At 39.9% G+C, this 25468-nt stretch overlaps 1 protein-coding gene across 2 annotated transcripts in view; it reads right to left on the bottom strand.

Annotated features, from left to right (window-relative positions):
- Nucleotides 1-3637: 3637 nt before the first annotated feature.
- LOC132117538 (protein Jade-1-like) overlaps nucleotides 3638-25468 on the bottom strand; it is a 43085-nt gene continuing 21254 nt past the window's right edge. For both annotated transcript variants that reach the window (XM_059526890.1, XM_059526889.1), the window contains exons 8-12: nucleotides 25063-25179; nucleotides 23173-23685; nucleotides 9555-9672; nucleotides 7365-7493; nucleotides 3638-4359 (exon numbers count right to left, since the gene is read on the bottom strand). In XM_059526890.1, the coding sequence (XP_059382873.1) occupies nucleotides 3680-4359; nucleotides 7365-7493; nucleotides 9555-9672; nucleotides 23173-23685; nucleotides 25063-25179 (1557 nt within the window). In that variant the 3' untranslated portion in view covers nucleotides 3638-3679. The remainder of the gene's footprint in view (nucleotides 4360-7364; nucleotides 7494-9554; nucleotides 9673-23172; nucleotides 23686-25062; nucleotides 25180-25468) is intronic.

Here is a 25468-nt window from a genome sequence, read left to right as displayed (position 1 = left end):
GTCGCATCTGATGTGGACTGACAAATAACTTGTTGCTGGAATCCTGTCGCATTATGTTTGGTTAGGACATAGTGCATTTGTAATTGCGGTGTAAATGCATTCATGCCACCTCCGAGCTGCATTGGACAGTCTGTATAAAAGGCACATAAATGCCACTATAGATGGACAATTTCTTTGAAAAGGTTCATTTCTGTCACTACTGCCAACCAAGAGAATATGAACGTCTTTGTGAGCCAAAAATCCAGCCAACATAAAACACACACTACAAATCATCTAATTATCATTAGAATAAAAAATTCTAATATTGTCAATATCGCACACCCCTTGATCGTCTCAATGATTTCCAGCTATTCACCCTTCCAGGAAAAGCCAACAGTAGAGACTAAAGAATAACCAAAATGCAAAAACTAGCTACCCTTTGTCGATCAAGCAGACGGTTCACTAACAACATGCGAGTGTCGGGATCATTGCACAGAAGCTGAACATTTGCAGAGATTACGTAGAGTATATGTTATAGTTTTGGTTCACGAACAGCAAACGAAGCATGGTAAAGAAGTGTGAACTCTTGCAGGAAACTAAGTCACTAAAGGCACAGTATTCCATGTTTGCACTGGGTGTATACTGAACCAGAGACCGGACTGGCGCTATGATTAGTCCCTATTAAAGCAGCTAAGATACATGAAATCTGTACAGGTTGCTGTCTGTGTTCTGTACAGATACAGCAGACGCCGTCGTGGTTGAAGCCAGTGAAGAAGTGAAGCAATTCAGCCGACGTTCCTCCACCACGGCATCGTTCCAAACCCGAACGACTCTTCTGTGCAACACAAAATGACAGTGGTTTGTGTGCTGTATATTCTAGTCTTCTGATGAAAGGCTTTTGGTTACGATGATATTCGCATACTTGCCAAGATCTATGGTGACTGTGGAAGGTTTTTGGTCAATAGATGCTTCAATTTGGGCGAAGCATCACCCAAAGACTTGGAATGTAGCGCGTGGACTACTTTTTTGTCCATTTTGGACCCTTTCACTGTCGACACAAGACTGAATACAGAACTGGGGTTCGGTGAACCAACCCCTTTGATTACGTACGCTACATATCAGATGCTTGTGTCTCATAAATGAAACATTTCTGAACAGAGCATCACTGGAGCACACGTATGTGATCGCGGATGAGGCTCGATTGATGATGCGATCCAGGATTGTACGGATGGATATCAGTGCAGGCGGAGATCTTCAGAGGATCCAGACACAAAGTTTAGATCCACTTCAGAGCATACGCTGACTTACTTTTCTTTGGCATCATCATACAAGATAAAGGAAAAGAAACTAAGCGCTTCATCATTACACTGTGAGACGATCGTCTCAAAGTGTGCCGTTTTGGCAAAGAAACACGTGTTGCTTTAGCATAAAATTTTAGCATTGTTGGGTCAATGCCGTTTTCTAGGCACCTAGAATCTCTACAACCTCAAGATTTGCAAATAAGCTTTTGGACCAAGCAGGTTTAGTTTCTGATTGGCATTTTTGTATTAACACAGTTAAAACACGCAGATTATTGGTTTGATTTGGGGGGGGGGGGGGGGGCTACAAAAGGCACGCTTTAATGAAGAAGAACAACAACGGTTCTTTCTGAACAATTCACTGAGCTAGTGGAAAAGAAAATGCTAGATATCAGAGTGATGAATCTCCCAAAGAAATTAAAAAATAAATAAAATTATAATTAGTTGTAACTGGAATATCCCAAGTGGTCCAATGGAGTTAATTGACCATTTTTTTATTATTTGAGTGATTATCTCCATCTATTGGTATTGCAAAACCACTATTTTCATTTAACTTTGTTTAACTTCGGTGGTTGTCTTTTGTCATGGCGCACAACAAATTTTGGGTCATACAGATGTTTATAGAAACCATTAGTTTCCTGGCTCAGAAAAATCACTGGCTGAAGATGGTCCTGAAGCTCATTAAATCAAGAACTTATCTCAAATTAAAGCACATTTTATGATACACAAACATGAACGCTCCTTAAACTTAAAAATGTAAATGTATTTACATACATTTCCAAATGTAAATATAGCTGCAAACAGCAATAAAGGTTGATGCGTTAAATGAAAACCATTTCAGCTATTGACGTGAAACCCATTATTTTTTGCTGGCATGGTCTGAAGATGATCAGAGCCAAATTTGGGGAAAATTGGAACAACGGTCTAGGAGAAGAACGAAAAAGTACATTGATTATAAAGTATACCGATGGTTGCATTATTGGTATCAATTGTTATCGGGATGATTATAGGAATCATGACACTAGGCAAACTTAATAAAAAGTTAAAATAATTAAAAAAAAGTCTGTTTGATCCAAGGAATCAAGACAATAGGTACAATGTATCAAAAGTTGTTCACATTATATATAATTTTTTCCAAAAAGTGGCACTGCTCCAAAACTTTCTGAGTACCTTTACTGACCAAACGTCAAAAGCGTGCTTGTCGCACGGCTCTTACAGCAGGTTTCATGTTCGTGAGATGCACACATGATGGATCTCTCCACTGGCACACACATACACACAAGGATCTACTACGTGTGATTCTAGTCTCTGTAAAAGCGAAATGAGGCGGTGGATACGACAGGTACAGGTGTACTACATTCCCCGACGGCTATTTGTGCATATTTATACCATATTGTCTCTGTACGTCATTTTAAAGCAGCCGTGTCCTCTGGAGACACACGACAGACGTACTGATATAAAGCGAACACAACCTGAACAGACGTCATAATGCCCACGTCATCGTCCCTGTTCCAGGACAGAGCCTATTGCTTGTCAAGGGGACACATCCCACAGTTTTCATTTAGACTTTTGCGTTTCTTGCTGTTTGTCAAGCACAAATGGTTACGGTTGCATAAATGTAGGCGACAGACACCAAAATTATTACTGTTCAAAAACTTTTGATTTGTGGTGTGTTTTTAAAAGTAGTATCTTCTGATCACGGCCTGTATTTATTTGATCCAAAATGCAGCAAAAGCATTAATATTGTGGATATTATTACTACTGCTTTTAAAAGAAATGTTTCAACCTGTAATTTATTTCTGTGATGCACAGCTGTATTTTCAGCATCATTACTGCAGTCTTCAGTGTCACATGATCTTCAGAAATCATTCTAATGATTCAAGAAACATTTCTGATTATTGTTATTATTATCAATATCTAAAACATTTTTTTCAGGATTCTGATTAAACTAATTTGATCTCAAATAAAAACTCTCAAAACTTGTGTGTGTGTGTGTGTGTGTGGGGGGGGGGTTATATAAATTAATATTTTTATTTAGCAAGGATGCTTTAAATTGATCGAAGGTGATGGTAAAGACATTTATAATGTTACAAAAGATTTATATTTCAAATAAATACTCAATTTTTTTTTTTCAGCTGCAAATCAGACTATTAGAATGATTTCTGAAAATAATGTGAATGGATAATGATGCTAAAAATTTCAGCTTCGAAATCACAGGAACAATATACATTTGAACATATTCAATAAGAAACTAGTTCTTTTAAACGGTAAAAAAATATTTAAAAATTGTAATGTTTATCCTGTATTTCTGACCAAAAAAAATGCAAGCTTTGTGAGCAGAAGAAACTTATTTAAAAAAAAAAAACATTAAACGGGAGAGAAACAGGCTTCCGAAAATGGTTCTAGGAGGCAAGCACGCTCCGCCGCACTACCTCCTCCTTCCCAGCATGCAGTTGGGGCAAGCACGGCTCCCGGCTGAACAAGCGCAATTCACTGTCACTCTGTTCGGCGTCAGAGAAATAGCCGTCTGTTTCAGTGTGGAGAGTGTTGTTCCCAGTGCTATTGGGAAGGCAGGTCTCCGTCGAGTGGCTCTTCGAGTGTGACTTGCTCTGTCTAGGGAGACGCAGACGCAAGGCCATTTGCGATCGCTTGCTGCTCTCCGTATCCACTTCGGAAATGTGGCACGAGTCCATTTTGGATATGGCTGGCTGCAGAAGGTCCGGTCTGCCATCGCTGCTGCGGGTGTGATGATGCTGAACATGACCTGCTCTCTCTGCCTTGGCTCTAACCGCGGAGCCGATTCTCGGGAGCGAGACTGGTTTCCTGCGGCTGCGCTGCGCTCCTCTCGGCTTGCGGCCCAGCTGGGGCGTCTTCCAGGTGGACTTGATGGAGTGGTCCATCATGAGGCTGAGCAGGCTCTCCTCGCCCTGCAGGAGCTGGTCTGACAGGAGGCTAACGGACGGATGGCCCTTCTCTCCGGACAGAGACCACTGGCTCAGCATGTTATCTGCTGTGATGTGAATGGACTGAGCCAGCCAGCTGTCAAACAGCGAGCCGTCCAGCGGGAAGGATTTGGAGAAACCTGTGAAAGAGGTGGACAAATAGACATCATGTGCTAATCACAAGCATGCATTAGATCTAGAGTTTGGATTTATCCACATTGTTACAATACCCACCATTCATAACTTATCTGGCTCGAATGTATTTATTTTATTACCGAAATAAACCAACAGCTTGCGGTTTGTGCACAAATATTATAAATAGCATAAATAAAAAATAAACAAACAACACAAATATGCCTTTAAAGTGGAAGCAGCCAGTCAAGTGTATTATTTGGTAAACTGATTTCCACGTTAAATTTTTTTTTTCTTCATTCTAAAAGTTCTGTATAGCTTTTTTTCCTGTTTAACTCCTTTTTAATAGTTAAATTAAAATGTATTAATTACAAAGCATTTCTAATAAATTAAAAGCGTGAAACATATACATTTTCAAATCAATTTATTCAAAGTTTAACAAATTAAATGTTTAGGTCCCAATTTTTCAATTTTCCCCTTTACATTTTCTAATGTTACTGTTTTAGCATGTCTAAATATTATTATATTATAATACAATCTTTTAACAGCTGGTTTTTACCCACATTTGGCGAGTGTTAACTGCAAACCCTGATTATATTATTATTGTGGGCAATTTAAAACAGTGAATAACTGTTTATTATTCAGATTTTTAGAATGCATTTTAAAATACTTTCCCCATCACCTGGTTAAAATGCATAACACCGCTGTATGCGGTGTTAAAGAGGCACGCTGATTAATAAAACGAGCACATTCATGCTCTGACAGCAGATGGCGCTGCAGAAACAGCAGAAATACATCCATTATGACAGTAACTCTGTAAACTAAGCAGCTGCAATACTTTGTTTCTAAACAGGATTTATATCAGTGGTCTCCAACGTGGTGCCCGCGGGCACCTGGTAGCCCGCGTGGAGTCTCTGAGTCGCCCGCCGAGCACGTTCTATAAATAGCCTGAATTGTAATCTTTCATTTTTTTATGATAATGGCATAAAATGAGAAAATAACTATTGGTGACATTTCATATACCATTAAAACATAATAAAATAATTCAATAATTAAAAAAAATAGAATCGGCACGTCTCTCTATCTCTCTCTTTCTGCGTCTCGCGTGCGTGCACCTCTCTCTCTCTCTCTCGCTCTTCGTCTCGCGCGCGCACCTCTCTCTCTCTCTCTCTCTCTCTCTCTCTCTCTCTCTCTCTCTCTCTCTCTCTCTCGCTCTTCGTCTCGCGCGCGCGCACCTCTCTGTCTCTCTCTCTCTCTCTCTCGCTCTGCATCTCGTGCGCGCACCTCTCTGTCTCTCTCTCTCTCTCTCGCTCTGCATCTCGTGCGCGCACCTCTCTGTCTCTCTCTCTCTCTCTCGCTCGCTCTGCATCTCGTGCGCGCACCTCTCTGTCTCTCTCTCTCTCTCTCGCTCTGCATCTCGTGCGCGCACCTCTCTGTCTCTCTCTCTCTCTCTCGCTCTGCATCTCGTGCGCGCACCTCTCTGTCTCTCTCTCTCTCTCTCGCTCGCTCTGCATCTCGTGCGCGCACCTCTCTGTCTCTCTCTCTCGCTCTGCATCTCGTGCGCGCACCTCTCTGTCTCTCTCTCTCTCGCTCTGCATCTCGTGCGCGCACCTCTCTGTCTCTCTCTCTCTCTCTCGCTCGCTCTGCATCTCGTGCGCGCACCTCTCTGTCTCTCTCTCTCGCTCTGCATCTCGTGCGCGCACCTCTCTGTCTCTCTCTCTCTCTCTCGCTCGCTCTGCATCTCGTGCGCGCACCTCTCTGTCTCTCTCTCTCGCTCTGCATCTCGTGCGCGCACCTCTCTGTCTCTCTCTCTTTCTCTCGCTCTGCATCTCGTGCGCGCACCTCTCTCTCTCTCTCTCGCTCTTCGTCTCGCGCGCGCACCTCTCTGTCTCTCTCTCTCTCTCTCGCTCGCTCTGCATCTCGTGCGCGCACCTCTCTCTCTCTCTCTCTCTCTCTCTCTCTCTCTCTCGCTCTTCGTCTCGCGCACCTCTCTGTCTCTCTCTCTCTCTCTCGCTCTGCATCTCGTGCGCGCACCTCTCTCTCTCTCTCTCGCTCTTCGTCTCGCGCGCGCGCACCTCTCTGTCTCTCTCTCTCTCTCTTTCTGCGTCTCGTGCACGCACCTCTCTCTCTCTCTCGCTCTTCGTCTCGCGCGCGCACCTCTCTGTCTCTCTCGCTCTGCGTCTCGTGCGCGCACCTCTCTTGTTCTCTCTGCGTATCGCGCGGCAGAGGAGCAGCGTTTTAATTTAGTTAAACACAGATATTATGTTGCTTTTCTAATTTTACATGCAAGTATGTAAAGTATATCATTCAGTCACTATTTCATATTTATGCCGTTGTTCTTTCTCCCTTTCCCCCCGTGATTTTGTCTATATCGCGAATATAAGATGACCCCCCATTTTTTAGGACAAAAAAGCCTATTTTTAGGACAGAAAAACTACGGTAATTATATATTCAATTGTCATATTTAACAATATTAGTAATATTGTTAAATATGACTATTGAATATATAATTACCGTAGTTTTTTTGTCCTAAAATATAGGCTTTTTGTTGTATTTTTCAAAACTTGAAACTGTGTGTGTGTGTGTGCGTGTGTGTGTGTGTGTGTGTGCCTATATCAAACAAGTAGCCCTCAAGACTATTTTATCCCTTCAGGGAGCCCTCACTCACAAAAAGGTTGGAGACCCCTGATTTATATGTTTTAAGCAACCATTCAGATTTCTGTACTCACCATCACTGTGTTAATCACAGCACCAAATACTTGAAACTTAATGACTTAATATCAGACTATTTATCTTCAAAATTAAACATTTTTACATTTTATTCTGGCCTAAACGTGGTCTAGATATTAATTGGAAATGTTCTGATTTTTTATAGGCCTTTTGTTCAGTAACACTTCACAATACTTACTTTTTTATGGAGTAATGCAACATTGTAATGCATTACTTTTAAAACTAACTTAATAGTTATCTCATCTCAGAAGAACAAGAACACATCATTCAGTTACACACTTACCCAACTGTGTGAATAGATATTTGTCGTCTGATCTCCATTTGTCTTTCTTTTCTGGACTACATTTCCTTCTTTCTCTCACTCGATCCCTGACTCCATTGCGATTAATCTTCTCCCCTCTCCGAGTTTTGTCTATAAAACGCAGAATATAAGAGAGCATGGAAAATACTTAAAATGAGCAATTAAACATCTTACAGATGTCAACTACATTAGACTACATTTCCCTCATCTAACACCAGATTCAGATCATCAGCAGAGGACGTGCGATATTTGTGCTGTTTATAACACAGCTTTTAGTTCTGAGTTTGAGGAAAAGATCTGCAAACACTAGATTTTAAACATTTTAAATGGTCCACAAGCGGCCGCAAGACTTAAATCTAAACTACCTCGTTTACTGCATTTATTGTTTATGCAAAGAACAAACCTTGCCGTTAACAAGTGCATTTAATTTTAATTCATCCTTTAAATGTAGGATTTCATGCAAATTCATAAATTTCAATGCTACTCTGAATAAAATAGCATGCAAATCAAATCTACAAAATTGTAAGTTGATGCAAATTATTTATAAATTAAATTAAATAATAAAAAAATTGACATTGTAGCACATTGTTATGAAGAAAGCACATTCTTATTGCAATTATATCATCGAGAAACATTTAATGTCGACTGATGCAGATTTTACGGTCATTAATTCTTGTGGCGGAATAATTCTGTCATCAGGAAAAATTTCCAGTTTGAACAGTCACAATCATTGTTTGTAATATTTCTAGAGGAGCACTGTCCTAGACAATATTTTTCAGATATACCATATGATCATCAGGCTTTGGAGGAATGTTTGTAGGTTCATCTCTCAACCATCATTGTATTGCATTGCATTATGTTTTGAAACTACAGTTTCATAAAAAATGAGTCCATATAAACATCAGCTTCTGCACCAAACTGAATGTTTTGCTCCGTTTAAGGCTTAGACTAAAACTGTATAAGTAAACAGTAAATGATCACTTAAAGCTTTAAAAAAAAAAAAAACACCTTTTTATATTCTTTACAAATTAAGTTTTTGTTTTTTTTAAAATCAAGATCACAAAAACCAACAAATCAGAAAATGTCACGTATCAGGCTGCAATCAGCCACTTAATATCATGCACCACTTGAGTGTGGATAGTTGCTCGGATGTGATGTCAAGAGGCTTTGGTTGTAGTATATCTTGCATATGGGAAATAATGTACAGATTAACCTTCAGCTTTCTTGTTGAGGGTCGAGGACCGCTCTGATGAGGCTCGCAGGCCTGGCGGCCGCTTGCCAATCTGTGTGTTAATTTAAGGAAGACAGAATAAATATGGGTCTTAACAGCAGAAGACAGAAAGCCAGCGAGTAGAGAGAAGTGCTGACTCAGAGATTCAGGAATAATGAACCAGGGATCTGACCAGTGTGTGAGAAACGGGTCAACAGCAATGCTGTTGTTCACCATTAGGAAAGTCAAATGAATGCAGAACACTTTTTCATTTTAAGCATTAAGAATAAGAGCTATTAGATTTGTTTGATGAACCTAGCAAAACCAACTGTATGTCATAATATCAACGCATTATCTCACAATGTAAATCATTTCTTCAGATTCCCTGAATCTTTTCCCAATATTAAGTACAGTAAATGGTGAAAGACCTCAATTCTTTGCAATCTTGCATTGAGAAATGTAATTTTTTTTAACAGCTTGACAATTCTCTCTGTAAGTTTGGCACAAAGTGGTTGCAAAGACTGAGGCTTTTGGTAGACACTTGTTTATCGTACCCAATCATGATGCCCTAAACTATAACCGAATGCACCCGTCTATTGTGGACGGTTTAAAAACTGTTTAATTTGGATATTCTATTCTATTATCTACATATTCCTGTTTATATAAACTTTTAATATTTAATGCTAAACAACAACAAAACAATACAAATCTGGTAAAAGGCGAGGAGTGACTGCAAACATCATAGACAATGTACACAAAACAGATCAAATATTGAGTCGAATTCTTTAAAATAGAAAAAATTAATGTGAAGGGTATATTCTGAATCCTACTTGTGGCTAATGCTGTGAATGAACTACACTTTGGGGCATTGCCAGCTTAGATCATGTGCCATGAGTAAAAACTGGCACTGATCGAAGAGACAAAAGAAAAACACAAGAGATTGTTGCAGAACATTTCCATACCTCCAATCAGGTTCTTCTCTAAGAGCTGAATCTGCAAGGTAAAGATCTTCTCCTGCAGGTTGCATAAAGAGTGTTTGATCTTCTCTCGGCGTGTGACCATGTAGCACAAGTTTCTGACCTGAAAGAAAACACACCATTTCTGAGTAAGGCTCTGGTGTAAAACCTGCAGAGATGATTCTCACGCTCCACGTGACTGACGTTGCATTCATTACATTTTAGAACCAGATTAAAGTTGACCTGAAATCCAAACTGATTATGTTCTTTCTCAATCTACAATGAGTTGCCTCATTAACCTAATCAGTGACTGGCATTTATATTCAATAATAGATTAATCACTTCCTGTAGATGCACACCATTTTCAGATCAATGTCAATATTTTTGCTTGACATAAACCTTGAAAAAGAGGTTTGACATTAGAGCTGCAACAAATGATTATTTTGATAATCGATTAATCTGACGATTATTGCTACGATTAATCGACTAGACTTAGTCATTGATTTTCACTGATTAAATCACTATACTTTGATTATTCAGCATTTGCAATTAGTTAAAATACTGATTTATACATATTCTAACAAATAAAGGTAATTCAGCTTTTGAAAATCCTATTATGCAATTAGTTATTATACAATTAGTTTATACAAATAAATGTTTTGGCCCAAAATGAGAAGACTTCACTTTAATTCAAGATTTTATCATTGGCTAGCCTCACACTGGAGAGCTGCTTTATAGAAACCTTATAAAATCAGGTTGTAATTCTAACTCAGATCGACACTGACTGAAGATGCTTGATTTAAGACTATTGCATAAAGTGCTAACGTTATTTAAATAAAAGGTGACATGACTTCACTGGAGTACTGAAATGCAGAGCTCGTGCAAACATCCACGACGCTGTAATCAGATGCGTTTTAGACTGCTTTCAACACAGCAGTTTTTGTTGTGTTTATTTCGTTTTTCGTATTGAGAGGAAAGTGCGCGGCATGTTTACATAATAGAGCTTTGGTCTCTGCTCTCACAAAGAATTTTTTATATATAGCATTTTATTTAAGATGAACTAGAAACAAATGTTTAATTTATAAAGTTTTATTTTGAAATGCAAGTCAATAACAATTGGTTGGAGCCAGAGCTAATGGTGAAAGTCTTTGCGCGAGGAAACCACGCCCCATTTAGTTTGTTCGGCCCACTTTTTGAGTTCACGCCCCATTTTTCAGATCTCCAGTCTGCAGTTATATCTACTTGAAATAGCCACATTTCCACTGTCGGGCCAGTGCGAGTCAGGGCTTAAAACGGGTTGGGCGGGGATAATAGAGAATAGCGTAGCTGCGCATCACTAAAAACACGCCCTTTACATGCCTCTCAGAACAACGTAACAAAACCCCATCATTTTCAGCAACAAAGAGAAGTTATCAGAAAAAAAAAATAAGTCACTGGAACATGCGCGATCACACACGAACATGATAAAAGCGGCCGTTTGTTTGCATGCTTTGTTATATATAAAGCATCAATGTTTTACTATAGAATACGTGATACATTGATCATAATGAATTAATTTATCAGACTCAAAATTAAAATCACACAGGAATAAATGTATTTATATTTTATTCATTTATTTTTAACGCTTATGAAAATAGCCTACTTATTCAGTCGAGTCCGTTTCTGTTTATTTGTAGTCACATTTAGAATGAATGATAATATCTCCATTTTGATAAAAGCTCCCGAACATAAAACTTTTTTTTTTTTTTATGATAGGCAACGTGGAGCTAAACTCTCGAGACGAGACTTATGACAGATAATTTAAAAGTTACTAAATAAATACACGATTGTGATAGAGAATAAGAAGCTGACATCGGATTTCTTCAAGCGGTCATATTTACCATGTTTACTATGGTAATGTTAATGTTTAGCGTGCACAGTCTTTTGCATCGTTTATAAATATTCTGCCTTGTTTACGTGATTATAATCCACATCAGATCAAGTTATTTCAAACACTCGCTGCTGACTAAGAGTGAGTTTTGAGCTCAACTTATTTTAAAAAGTCTTTAATACCGGTGTTAAGCTGTTATCTCTCTGAAATGATCCTCTGCGCTGAGCTCTCCAGACGCGGAGAAACTCCGCCTTTGTTCATAACCCCTCCTCTAGCCCCAGTTGGCCCGCTTTGGCCCAAGGTTTTCGTCGGGCCAAAAAACCCTGGCCATTGGCCCGGAGGAAGCCCCAACGAGGCACGATCAAGCCCCGGAAGTGATAGTCAAGCCGTTACGTCAAAATTGAAACCAAGCCGTTCACAAAACACATATTTCGCACATTTTCTAGAGTGACATCATATCAACGTTACACTCAAATGGGCGCACTGAACTCTTTGTTTGCATGTGTCAATGTTTACGAATAGATTAAATTTAACGGGACAAACTTAATCTTGACAAACTACAGTATATATCATTATAAAGATCTAAGCCTCAAGCATCGACGACAGATCGCGTTTTCCAATGGAAAGCTTTTAAATACTGTATTTATGGGGTGACATGCTGATGGGGTGGTGCTAGCGCAGTGGATAAGACACATGTCTTTGGCGTGAGAGACCCGGGTTCGAATCCACTGTGAAACACCAATGTGTCCCTGAGCAAGACACTTAACCCCTAGTTGCTCCAGAGGCGTGTGACCTCTGACAGTTATAGCAATTGTAAGTCGCTTTGGATAAAAGCGTCAGCTAAGTGAGTAAATGTAAATGTATTTATTAATACTTGGCGCCGGTACAGGATGGCTGCTTCCGTGACGTGCTCTGCATATGTTTTTGTCTTTTTGTTAGTTTGTCCTGTCTTTAGTTATATTCCTGCAATCAGTTTCACCAGGGATGAACTGCTGAACATTCGGCAGAACGCACCACAAGATGTTTTTCCGGATTTCAATTATTCAGACGTTTTACTGAATATTGTTATCGGAGGAGCAGCGGCGCTGATCAAACGCTTCAGGACGCGCAGGCGGGGAAAGCGAGCTGGCGCGCTCGTCAGACTCAGGAAGCGTGGATTTCGAACGCCGTTGCCTAGCATCCATCTGGCAAATCTTCGCTCTCTACCCAACAAAACGGACGAACTTCTTCTGCTTTCTCGGACAAATAAGGATTTCACACACTCTGCTGCTCTGTGTTTCACGGAAACCTGGCTGAATGACACCATACCGGACAGTGCACTCCATCTGCCGGGCTTTCAGCTGTTTAGAGCTGATCGCGACGCAGAATCAACGGGGAAATCGCGCGGCGGCAGGACATGCTTTTACATCAATGAACGGTGGTGTACAGATGTAATTGTGTTAAAGAAGATGTGCTGTCCTGATCTAGAAATGCAGTTTGTCAACTGCAAGCCGTTCTATTCGCCGCGGGAGTTTCACTCGTTCATTCTGGTTAGTGTTTACATTCCTCCGCAAGCGCAAGTAAGTCTGGCTTTACAGAAACTCGCTGAGCACATCACAGAGATAGAACAACAACACCCAGACTCTGTTTTAATCATTCTCGGGGACTTTAATAAAGCCAATCTCTCCCGTGAACTGCCAAAATACAGACAGCATGTTACATGTCCCACCAGAGACAGTAATATATTGGATCACTGTTACACCACAATAAAGGATGCATATCACTCTGTTCCACGAGCAGCTTTGGGACGTTCTGATCACCTTCTGGTTCATCTTATACCGACCTACAGGCAGAAACTAAAATCAGCTAAACCTGTATTAAGGACTGTAAAAAGATGGACTAATGAAGCAGAGCAGGATTTACAATCTTGTTTTGACCTCACTGATTGGAGTGTTTTTGAAGCTGCTGCCACCGATCTGGACGAACTCACAGAGACCGTAACATCATATATCAGTTTCTGTGAGGATATGTGTATTCCTACCAAGACTCAACTAAATTACAACAATGACAAACCGTGGTTCACTGCAAAACTCAGACAATGAAGATGCTTACAGGAAGGGGGACAATGTCTTGTATAAACAGGCTAAATACACCCTGGAAAAGGAGATCAGAGTGGCAAAGAGGAATTATTCTGAAAAAATAAGGACTCAGTTCACTTCGAACGACTCCGCATCAGTGTGGAAAAGTCTAAAGAAGATCACCAATTACAAGACACCACCCCCCAGCACTGTGGAAAATCAACGACTGGCAGACGATCTGAACGAGTTTTACTGCAGGTTTGAAAGAACACCCATCACCTGCCCTGAACACCTCACCACACAACCGTTCACACCAATAACAACTCCTGCAACCAACCCTGAATGCCTCTCCAATCAACCGCTCTCACCATTCACACCTCCTGCATCCCCCCTCTCCCCCACACCTGCAATACAGATCAGCGAGGATTCGGTGCGCCAGGTCTTCCGGAAGCAGAAAAGGAATAAAGCACCAGGCCCAGATTGTGTTACACCAGCCTGTCTGAAATCCTGTGCTGACCAGCTGGCCCCCATCTTCACAAAGATCTTCAACAGATCGCTGGAGCTGTGCGAAGTCCCTTCATGCTTCAAACGCTCCACCATCATCCCCATCCCCAAGAAACCCAAAATTACAGGACTAAATGACTACAGGCATGTGGCTTTAACATCCGTAGTCATGAAGTCATTTGAAAAACTGGTGCTGGCCCACCTGAAAGACATCACTGGACCCTTGCTAGATCCTCTTCAGTTTGCCTACAGAGCAAACAGGTCTGTGGACGATGCAGTAAACATTGGACTGCATTATGTTCTGCAACACCTAGACAGACCGGGGACCTATGTGAGGATCCTGTTTGTGGACTTCAGCTCGGCTTTTAATACGATCATGCCAAACCTCCTCCTGCCCAAACTAACTCAGCTCTCCGTGCCCACCTCCGTCTGTCAGTGGATCAACAGCTTCCTGACAGACAGGCAGCAGCTAGTGAGGCTGGGAAAATACACATCCAGCACCCGTACAATCAGCACCGGAGCTCCCCAGGGCTGTGTTCTCTCCCCACTGCTCTTCTCCCTGTACACTAATGACTGCACATCTAAGGACCCCTCTGTCAAGCTCCTGAAGTTTGCAGATGACACCACACTCATCGGCCTCATTCAGGACGAGTCTGCTTACAGACAGGAGGTTAAAGAGCTGGCTGTCTGGTGCACTCTCAACAACCTGGAGCTTAACACGCTCAAAACAGTGGAGATGATCGTGGACTTCAGGAGAAACCCCCCTGCACTCCCCCCACTCACCATCATGAACAGCACTGTGACTGCAGTGGAGTCATTCAGGTTCCTGGGCACCACTATCTCTCAGGACCTGAAGTGGGACATTCACATTGACTCCATTGTGAAAAAGGCCCAGCAGAGGTTGTACTTCCTTCGTCAGCTGAGGAAGTTTAACCTGCCACAGGATCTGCTGAAACAGTTCTACTCCACCATCATCGAATCCATCCTCTGCACTTCAGTAACTGTCTGGTTCAGCTCAGCTTCTAATGCAATCCATCTTATGAACAGCTGATACACACTGAACACACTACACTTTATATTTATATACACATACACTTAATTTATCTAACACACATACTTAGTATACACTTAAATTTTGCACATAATATACATGTACATACATAACTGCATTTTTGTAATATACCTGCCTACAATTGTCAATTTGTATATTGTCATTCCTGGTGTACTTATTTGTATTTTTTGTATTTTTATATTCTTTTATTATGTGTTTTATGTTCTGTCGCTGTCATTCTGTTGTACTGCGGAGCTTCTGTCACGAAAACAAATTCCTCGTATGTGTAAACATACCTGGCAATAAAAGCTCATTCTGATTCTTCTGATTCGCTACATTTGTGTAAGCAGTACACATCAAAACATGCAGAATAAAAACGCAGTACATACCAGATTCGTCGTAATAACGAGTCATAAACACATCCACAGCTGTAAATCCCGGTTTAGTTAGGAAGGTAAGGGTTCACTGAACGACATCTCATGGAGCACGTTCAGTTATTCAGGGACAGTATTGTTTGTGTCCGTAATGGAATAACTCACGCTCAGAAAACTGTCTTGGTAGTAAAAAACTGTATGGTTTTGTAGCATATAGTGTCACAAACAGAATGAGTCAATCCACTTGAAAAAAAGTGAAAGATAGGCGGAAGATTGTTTATTTGAATCCTGGCGCTCTCTCGTGACGGCTCGTGACGCACACTCGTGACGCACCTGTAACTTAGCGATTGGCTTTTTCTTTATTTTTTTCAACATTTTCCATGTGTGAGTGTGTTTTATGTTGAATGTGCCTTTATCTGCATGATTACCATCTGTTTGAGCGCGAATCAACATGCCATTACTGTGTAATCACAGCTATCAATGTGAACGTGTCTTTATGAATAGTGTGACATTATTGATTTTATGGCGCATCTGTGTGATTACCATCTCTATAACTGACCATCAGCACATCAACATGTGATAATTAACTATTTGAACAGAATTCATTGTAAATCTCAGGATGTTGAGTAATTGGTATACAAAGTTAAATCTATTTTTTTCTCATTTTAATGACTCAAATTATTCTTATTGTATTCTTCTAGTGCTCAAATAAATCACTGATATGATGTCCAAGACCCTGTCTATTGTTTTATAATTGAAAAAAATATGCAGTGGTATGTTTAATGACTAAATAGTTTGTAAAAGCCTTCAATACACATTTGGTAAATATTTGTTATATTTTGGGGGGTGGGGGGTGTAGACATAGTCTCAGAAAAATAGTTGCAGGAATCTCATTTTTCATGATATCTTCTTATATCAAATAAAAAAATTAAGTGTGGTACTATTTTTTTGTCTATAACTTTTCATATTTTTGAGCATTATCAACTCTGTCTGGTTGATAAAAAAAGTAAAGCCCAAAGGGTCAAAATTATGTGTGTAACACACTGAAGTAAGGAACTGTTGCAATTTTAAGTTAGGTAGGGCACTTTCAGCTGTGAATCCCGTAATGGGGGGGTCTGGTTAACAGGTAAAAAATAAAAACCTCCAAATATCACTTAAGTTATTGTTTTATACAAACCAAAAATGCCTAAAAATCCAACAGTTTATTTGGTCTAATGGTTACATCAATTATCTAAGTTTCCTACTGATATTTCATTCGTACTGTGTCTGCTTAAAGGGTTGGTTCACCCAAAAATCCAAATTATGTCATTAATAACTCACCTTCATGTCGTTCCAAACCCGGGAGACCTCTGTTCATCTTCAGAACACAGTTTAAGATATTTTAGATTTAGTCTGAGAGCTCTCAGTCCCTCCATTGAAGCTGTGTGTACGGTCTACTGTCCATGTCCAGAAAGGTAAGAAAAACATCATCAAAGTAGTCCATGTGACATCAGAGGGTCAGTTAGAATATTTTGAAGCATCGAAAATACATTTTGGTACAAAAATAGCAAAAACTACGACTTTATTAGTCATTGTCTTCTCTTCCGTGTCTGTTGTGAGCGCGTTCACTGCAGTAGTGTTGTCAAAAATATCGATATTTTGATAAATATCGATACTGAAATATCTGAACGGTACCAATACTAATTTCCCGAAGTATCGATACTAGCGCTTTCACTTTCACTTCTCTCCAAAGGTGCGTTGACAACCACCACACGCTCACTCGTCTCATTTGCTCTGGTTAGCAAAAGTGAAGTGAATGGAAAGATGGCGAGTGCAGCCCCCGCGCGACCGGCTTTGGTTGATAAGGAACACAGCAGGAGTGCTATCTGGAAATATTTTGCATATGAGGCAAATGAACATGGAAAGCCGAAGGACACAAGCAAGCCAATATGCAAGAGATGCTACAGAACAGTGCTAACAAAAGGCGCTAACACCACTAATATAGCAAAGCACATGAGAGACCGACATTCGGATCTGTATAAAGAATTTCTCGAGGTTGGATTTATTATTATACATTACTGACACTCGATCCTCCAATTTGATACTGTTAAGAGCTTTGACACAATCTGTATTGTTAAAAGCACTATATAAATAAAGGTGACTTGACGACTTCATGTCGATCCAGTGAGCACTGTTTTCGCGTGTGATGCACGCACGTTTGCGTTTAAATCTGTTCATCAAATAACGTTAATGTATTAACCCTCTGAAGTCGATTAACGCGGATACGCGCTTTAAGTCATTTTCTCCCGATAACCCCGAAAAGAACTTAAATTACACTTTCAGTTTTAATCGTACAGATAAGAGCAATACATCAATCGAATCTGTAAAGGGTCTACTTTTTTTGGATACAGACATAATAACAACAAAACTTTGTGCACTTATAAAATAAAGATAACAAACAAGGTGTGCTGTCTGCAGCCTTTGTCTGCGCTGATCTTTATTTACAAACACGTCATTAAAATGAACTGTAACTCCGTGAATACTCAACGAAGAGACATGAGAGAGATATCTATAGAAAGCTTGACATGTCTACTTTTAAACTAAACAAGTGCCGCCGAAAACAGATATTCTGTGATAAAGTAATCCATATTAAAAACAACGCGATGTCTGTTTTTCATGTCTCCCTTCATTATATCTAATGTGACCACGCCCCCGCGCCGAACGCGCTATTCAGATTCAAACTGAAGCGCGCGGCTTGAATACGCCCATAACAGAAGAAAAAGCAGCTAGACTGTTCTTCAAGATTTTATTTTACTGTTTGCTTCGCGATGAGAGGAATAACACATAATTCACCCCAAAAAGATGTGATGTGGTTGAGGATTTGAGAAATGGATTTCCTCAGAAAAAAAGAATGAAGCACTTTATTCAGCAGAGATCATAAACATGAGTAAGTCTCTTTTTATTTATTTATATACTTGTACTAGTTTTCACATAACGTGTAAACATTTTACTAGTTAGACTTTTTCCAAACTATAATTCCTGACTAAATATATAATCAAGTGAAACATTATTAAGTTTCAATAACAATATAAATCCTAAAAAACCCAAAAAATATTCTTAGCTCTTTTCAACATTAATAATAATAATAATGATAATAGTAACAACAATAAATGTTTTTTTTTGTAGAAAATAAGATTGTTAAAAGGATTTCTGAAGGATTGTGTGACTGGAGTAATGATGCAACAATTTGTTTGAAAGTCAGCTTTGATTGTTTCTAATAAACTGTTTAACTGCTCCCCCAAGTGGATATTAAAGTATGTTGTGGGATAATTAAATATATTCTAAATAAACTACAAACATAAAATTATATAGATTTATTTTGTCTTCACATTCTTTCTTGTAACTCCTCACTCACAGTGGCACAGATGACTGAATGGCTCATTATGCAGCTCATTATGCAGCTCATTATGTGGCTCATTATGCAGGCCTTTGTCTTCTCAGGTGTAAATCACAATGATATTAATGATAGTTGATGCCTACTCGCATATGACTTTTACCAACAAAAAGTGTCTTAGAAAATTTAAATCAATATATTGTTCTCTGTGAGTGAGTAAACAAGATGATTTTCACATCATTTAGAAAGAAAAATTCTAGGCTACAAGCTCCAGTTCTCAAAAATCCCGGGAACCATTGTTCTTTATGTGTTTTTTTGCCTTATTCAAGTGATTTAACATTTTTAGTTTTTCACTAACCACGCATAACATTTTTTTTCTCAAAAATACAATCATGTACATGCATGCATTTCACATATTATTATAGCCCAGTTTGTGCTGATTACAGTGAGATTAGACTTTACCCATTTAGATATTTATAAGAAACTGAAAAAAGCACAAATGTCAGGGCATGACAAAACATCTCCAGGCCCCAAAAACCCTTAGACTCCAGCTTTTATGACCGATGAGCAATGCTCAAAACTAAATCAGATCTGAAGAGTCTGTTAGCAAACATACAGAGGGGAAAAAAGAGTGAACATGGAGAGGGTTATTCATCCAGAGAAGATGAGGGTGCAGAAACAGAACTCAAAAATGAGTTTTCAGTATATGAAAAGATGCCTGAAATCAGTGCAGGAGAGGACCCACTCACATGGTGGAGGACACATGAGACAACTTTACCTCACCTTGCCCAGTTTGCTAAGAAGTATCTGTGTATCTCTGCTTCAAGTTCAGCTTCAGAGCGTGTATTTAGTACATCAGGGCTCATTTGCGGTGCAAGAAGGGCACGACTTACAGAGGAGCACAGTGACATGCTGGTGTTCCTAGCTCAAAATCTGAAAGTTGCAAATCAACTGTAGGATACAGTAATGGGTGTCAATCTCACTCACCTCTGTAGAGAAAATCTGCATAAAACTGCAGCAACAGATTCCATTTAATTATTTTGTTTACTAATTTGATACTTGATGCATAAGATTGCACTGATTTTGTTTTTGCTTGAAGTTTAAGTATCGTTTGTTGACATTGTGATTTGATTTTACTTGGAAATACAAAAGATTGCACTTTTTTTACTTGCACTTTATTGGTTTTTGAATGTAATGCAATCTGAGAGGCTTTTGAACAAGTGCACTACCTCAGGACATTTTTGTTAATGTAAAATATATGTTCTAGACTTGTTATATTTAGCTTTAAATAAAAAAATAACCCCTTAATATTGTGGCAGTTTTTTTTCTCTGTGGTATCGAATATCGATATTTTTCAAGGTATCGTATCGAAGTTAGAAATTCTAGTATCGTGACAACACTACACTGCAGTGTAGTGATATCCGGTTCGCGAGCGATTCATTCGATGTAACGGATCTTTTTGAACCAGTTCACCAAATAGAACCTGATCATTTGAAACGGTTCGCGTCTCCAATAAGCATTGATCCACAAATGACTTAAGCTGTTAACTTTTTTAATGTGGCTGACACTCCCTCTGAGTTCAACCAAACCAATATCCCGGAGTAATTCATTTACTCAAACAGTACACTGACTGAACTGCTGTGAAGAGAGAACTGAAGATGAACACCAAGCCGAGCCAGATAACGAACAAAAGACTGACTCGTTCACGAGTCAAGAACCGGTTGCATCGGTTTTCGGATCACCAGTAGTTCTTTTGGACCGTTCGATTCAATAAACTGGTTGAAGAAAATGGTTTACCGCTTCTTTTGCGCTCGACGTAATGGCGTCATTGGCGATGATTGCCATTGATTCAAGCTTTCGGTTTACCCGCACTCATAACATTAGCACAGAATCAGTTCAGAATTAATCACCAAAAGAATCAGTTCAGTTCAGACGCTCTGTGTGTCAGTCTGCTTCACACTGAATCACACATGCACAGTATCATCAGCTGTCAGTGTCTGGTCTGTGTTTCCCTGGGTGTCCACTAGTGGTCTCACATCCCCATAGTCACCCCACTGCAGGCACTACATTTCCCACAAGCCTTTGTCCCATTCATCACTGTTAATTGCACACCTGTTAATTGCGCTCAGCTGTCTCCACTTTCATCGTTTGCACCTGTCTATATATACCAGCCTGTCTCTGTTTCATGGAGTCCTTGTTTTCCGTCACCCTGCTTTCTCGTGTTTTTCTTGTTTCTGGACTGTTTTTGTTGTTATGACCCCTTGCCTGTTTTTTGGATGTGATTTTGGATTCCCCATTAAATACTGCGATTAGATCTCTCGTTTCCTGTGTGCATTCGTTACATCAGCTCCTCAGTTCTCGAATCGGACGTGTCTGAGAGAAACGGTTCTTGACTCGTGAAAGAGTCAATCTTTCGTTTGTTATCTGGCTGGGCTCAGTGTTCATCTTCAGTTCTCTCTTCACAGCAGTTCAGTCAGTGTACTGTTTGAGTAAATGAATTACTCCGGGATATTGGTTTGTTTGAACTCAGAGGGAGTGTCAGCCACATTAAAAAAATGTAACATCTTAAGTCATTTGTGGATTAACGCGTATTGGAGACGTGAACCGTTTAAAACGATTCAGTTCGATTTGGTGAACTGGTTAAAAAAGATCCGGTTACATAAAATTTTTCGTCCGCGAACCGGATATCACAAACTTCTTTGTTTTGAACTATCTCACAACAGACACGAAAGAGAAGACATTGCTAAATAAAGTAATAGTTTTTGCTATTTTTGGACCAAAATGTATTTTCGATGCTTCAAAAAATTCTAACTGACCGTCTGATGTCACATGGACTACTTTGATGATGTTTTTCTTACCTTTCTGGACATGGACAGTAGACCGTACACACATTTTCAATGGAGGGACTGAGAGCTCTCGGACTAAATCTAAAATATCTTAAACTGTGTTCCAAAGATGAACGGAGGTCTCCCGGGTTTGGAACGACATGAAGGTGAGTTATTAATGACATAATTTAGATTTTTGGGTGAACTATCCCTTTAAGATGCTTTGGGAAAACTCATTTTTCTCTAATGACTGAAGCCTTTAAATAACGCAGTGAAACTGCTCGGCCATTGGTTCGTGCAGTAGGGCTGCACGATATTGGGAAAAAATAACATTGCGATATTTTATTTTTCTGCGATATATATTGCAATATTTTTTCTTACAAACAAAAATGGGGTGAGCACACTTACATTCTCATTTCGTGTTGTTTGAAAACGGCTCGCTCTCTCTCGGTCTCTCTCTCTCTCTCTCTCTCTCTCTCTCAATTCAATTCATATTGCTTTATTGGCATGACATACAAAGGTACATATTGCCAAAGCATTGTACATAGCAGAATAGAAACAAACAAAACAAAAATACATATTCATAAGAAAAAAAAAATTACATGCAAAATAAATCCATATACATTTCTATAAACATTGATGGTACTTCTAATGTACTCTCTGTCTGTCTCTCTCTCGCGCACGCGCTCTCTCTCTCTCCCTGTCTCTCTCTCTCTCTCTCTCTGTCTCTCTCGCGCGCTCTCTCTCTCTGTCTCTCTCTCGCGCGCTCTCTCTCTCTGTCTCTCTCTCGCGCGCTCTCTCTCTCTGTCTCTCTCTCGCGCGCTCTCTCTCTCTGTCTCTCTCTCGCGCGCGCTCTCTCTCTCTCTCTGTCTCTCTCGCGCGCTCTCTCTCTCTGTCTCTCTCGCGCGCTCTCTCTCTCTGTCTCTCTCGCGCGCTCTCTCTCTCTGTCTCTCTCGCGCGCTCTCTCTCTCTGTCTCTTTCGCGCGCTCTCTCTCTCTGTCTCTCTCGCGCGCTCTGTCTCTCTCGCGCGCTCGTTAAGCTGTGCAATTAATCCGCGAATCACACTGTCAAGGGCAGGGGAGTAGCTGGCCCGTACAGTTAATGAATAACGGATCAACTACGACAGCCTACATCGCACATCCTGCGATGTGACTATCGTGGATTCGTACATCGCGATATCGATGCTTAAACGACACATCGTGCAGCCCTATCATGCAGTAATAAAAACGAACCAATGGCTTGGCAGCGATGCAGCACGAGCCTATGGTGACGAAGCCTGCCTGAAGGAGCGGGGCCATCAGGCTATACAAGCTAGCATTTCACCATTGGATCCCCAGATTCTTCTCCTTCAGTGATAACTAAACATTACATTTTTTTATTAAATATTAAATGTTTTGTCACACATTATTTAGTTTAATTCAGAATCATGGAAGAATTGTGAGCTCTATTCGAGACAAAAAAAATTGCGTTTGTCAATTTGTCCAGAATCATGCAGCTCTAAATCAAGTCACAAACAATCATTGACAGCTTGGCAGATGAGAACATGTGAGAAAAGGGCAGCTATACTCACCCTCTCGAGATCCTGACGCAAGTGAGTGAAGAGCTTCAGACGGCGATATAAAACATCCTGCTCCTGCTGGGCCAGATTGTCCACCTCATCTCTCTTGATGGCCACCAGTGGCTGGTTAAAGTTGGCCTTTCGTCGCAGCTTCCAGTACTGGAAGAGGAAGTCCACGTGAGCGTCTGGCAGAGAAAGGCTTTCTGCGACTTCCTTGGGGTCCACGAATCTATAAAACTCATCTTCAAGCTCTTGCAGCTTCTGCTTGCGTTGGCTGGCTTTCTCCTGTTCTGCTTGGTCCTGCTTCAAACGATCCAAATGTGTCGCCGACAGATCGGAGACAGCGTGGTGTGTTTCGGGTCTGTCCACATTCCCGCCGTTTTTGGAGCGCAAGACGCTGCTGTGCTCTAGACAGTACGATTTGAAGCAAACCTCGTCGTTCTCTGCCAGTGTGGTGCACATCTCCAGTCCGTGGTCGAACGCACAGGTCACGTGGAAGGCCATGATGCAGGATGGCATGGAGCACTGTGTAAGACACACGGCATGTTTAGAGATCTGGTTCACAAAGAGGTTTATTCAAGTGTGCTATTAGTATACTTTTAAACAAAAAGTAAAGTACACTTTCAGTCAACCTTTTATGTACTTCTAAGAAATGTGCTTTATTTACTTCTCAGAAATATACAAAAAAAAAACTTTTCGAAAAAATCTAAATATATTTGAGCTATACTTGTGCTCCGTGTCCATGTTTTTATTGTTATATGGTAGGGGGCGCTATAACACACCTTCTGTACAGAATTTCCTAAACAAATGTGAAGAAGAAACCAACAACAACAGATGTTTCCACATGTAATCTAACACGATCATCAGACATAAAACAGCATCAAAACGGTGTAATGTTATGGAATAAAATGTCAACCCATCAAGAGGTAATAATGACTGTCAAGCTTTGGGTAGTTAATCGAATCCATTCAAGTTTTGATTATCACTGTGAATCCAATTCAAAGTCTTTTTTCAACTTTTTGTGCAAAATATTGTTTATTTATTATTTTTCATGAAACTTTCCCACATTCAAGTGTTTATAAAAAAGAATGCATGACGCTAGGATAAAATTTTATTGTTTATAAGCAGATCGAACTTTCTTTTGATGTTTGTATGTTCAGATATTCATATAAGAAAATATATACAAAGTAATACCTAACTAGGGACATAGTAGTATACTTGAAGACGTAACATTTACTTAAAGAAAACTTGAGTATACTTTCTGTATAAAACTAATAAACTAGTAGTTTACTGAGACTATACTCTAAAGTTTACAAAAACTGCAGTATGTAATATGTATTTAGTAATTAAGTAATTCACGTATATTTAATTAGTAAACTATCAGGATAGCTAAAAGTTCACTTTTACTATAGTTACAATACAAACTAAAACATAGATGTAAACTAGATGTGTACTCAAGTTGACTAAGGTTACACTTAAAACTATACTTTTTCTATACTAGAAAGTGGGCCAATTTAGTCCCAAGAAGTATTGAAATAGTACACTTAAAAGTATACTACAAGTACACTGATATTCGTATACTTATTACGTAAAGTTAACTTAAATATACTAAAACTTCACTTCAGTATACTTAATAAAATAAACTTTTTTTTTTGTAAGGGTTGTCATAACCAGGGGCCAGTTGTTCAAGAAGTTTAATCTGGATCAGAATGAGATGGATCTGGAAATCCCATGTTTTGCGATCCAGATTCAGGTAACCCATTTTACTTTTGTGCCAGTTTTTCAAAGCAAATTGACTAGACTTTAATGCATATCATCCTTTCTTACTTTGAAAAGAAACTACATTAAAGCTTATTCTGCTCTTTACATGTGTGAAGTGTTCAAAAGCAGCATGTCTCTCACCTGTATACATGTGCCTGTGTGTTCACGACACAGACCACAGGACAAGGCCCAGCGGCTGGCCGGGATGTGGGACACTTTAGTGATTGGCTCCATCTTCTCAGGGCAGCCAATGCTCACCTTTGATAACATGGAAACAGCACAAGGCAGGAAATCACTTCAGCCCAGTTAACACATCATATGTGATCAGATTAGGGATGGGAACTGACATTTGCCGCGTTTCCACCGAAATTACCCGGAACATTTGTACCAGGAACTTTTTTCCCCCCAGACCTGTTGCTTTCTGCGTTTCCACCGCGGTGTAAAGTACCGGGAAGATTAGGCAAATAGACTGGTGACGTAGGTCTGCGAGCGTTTCTCAATACAAAAGTACGCTGATTTTGGGCGTGCATCCTCCTCGGTAGTTCAG

Source organism: Carassius carassius, chromosome 36 (genome assembly GCF_963082965.1).
Source record: "Carassius carassius chromosome 36, fCarCar2.1, whole genome shotgun sequence".
NCBI lineage: Eukaryota > Metazoa > Chordata > Actinopteri > Cypriniformes > Cyprinidae > Carassius > Carassius carassius.
This window is presented reverse-complemented; position numbering and strand designations above follow the sequence as displayed.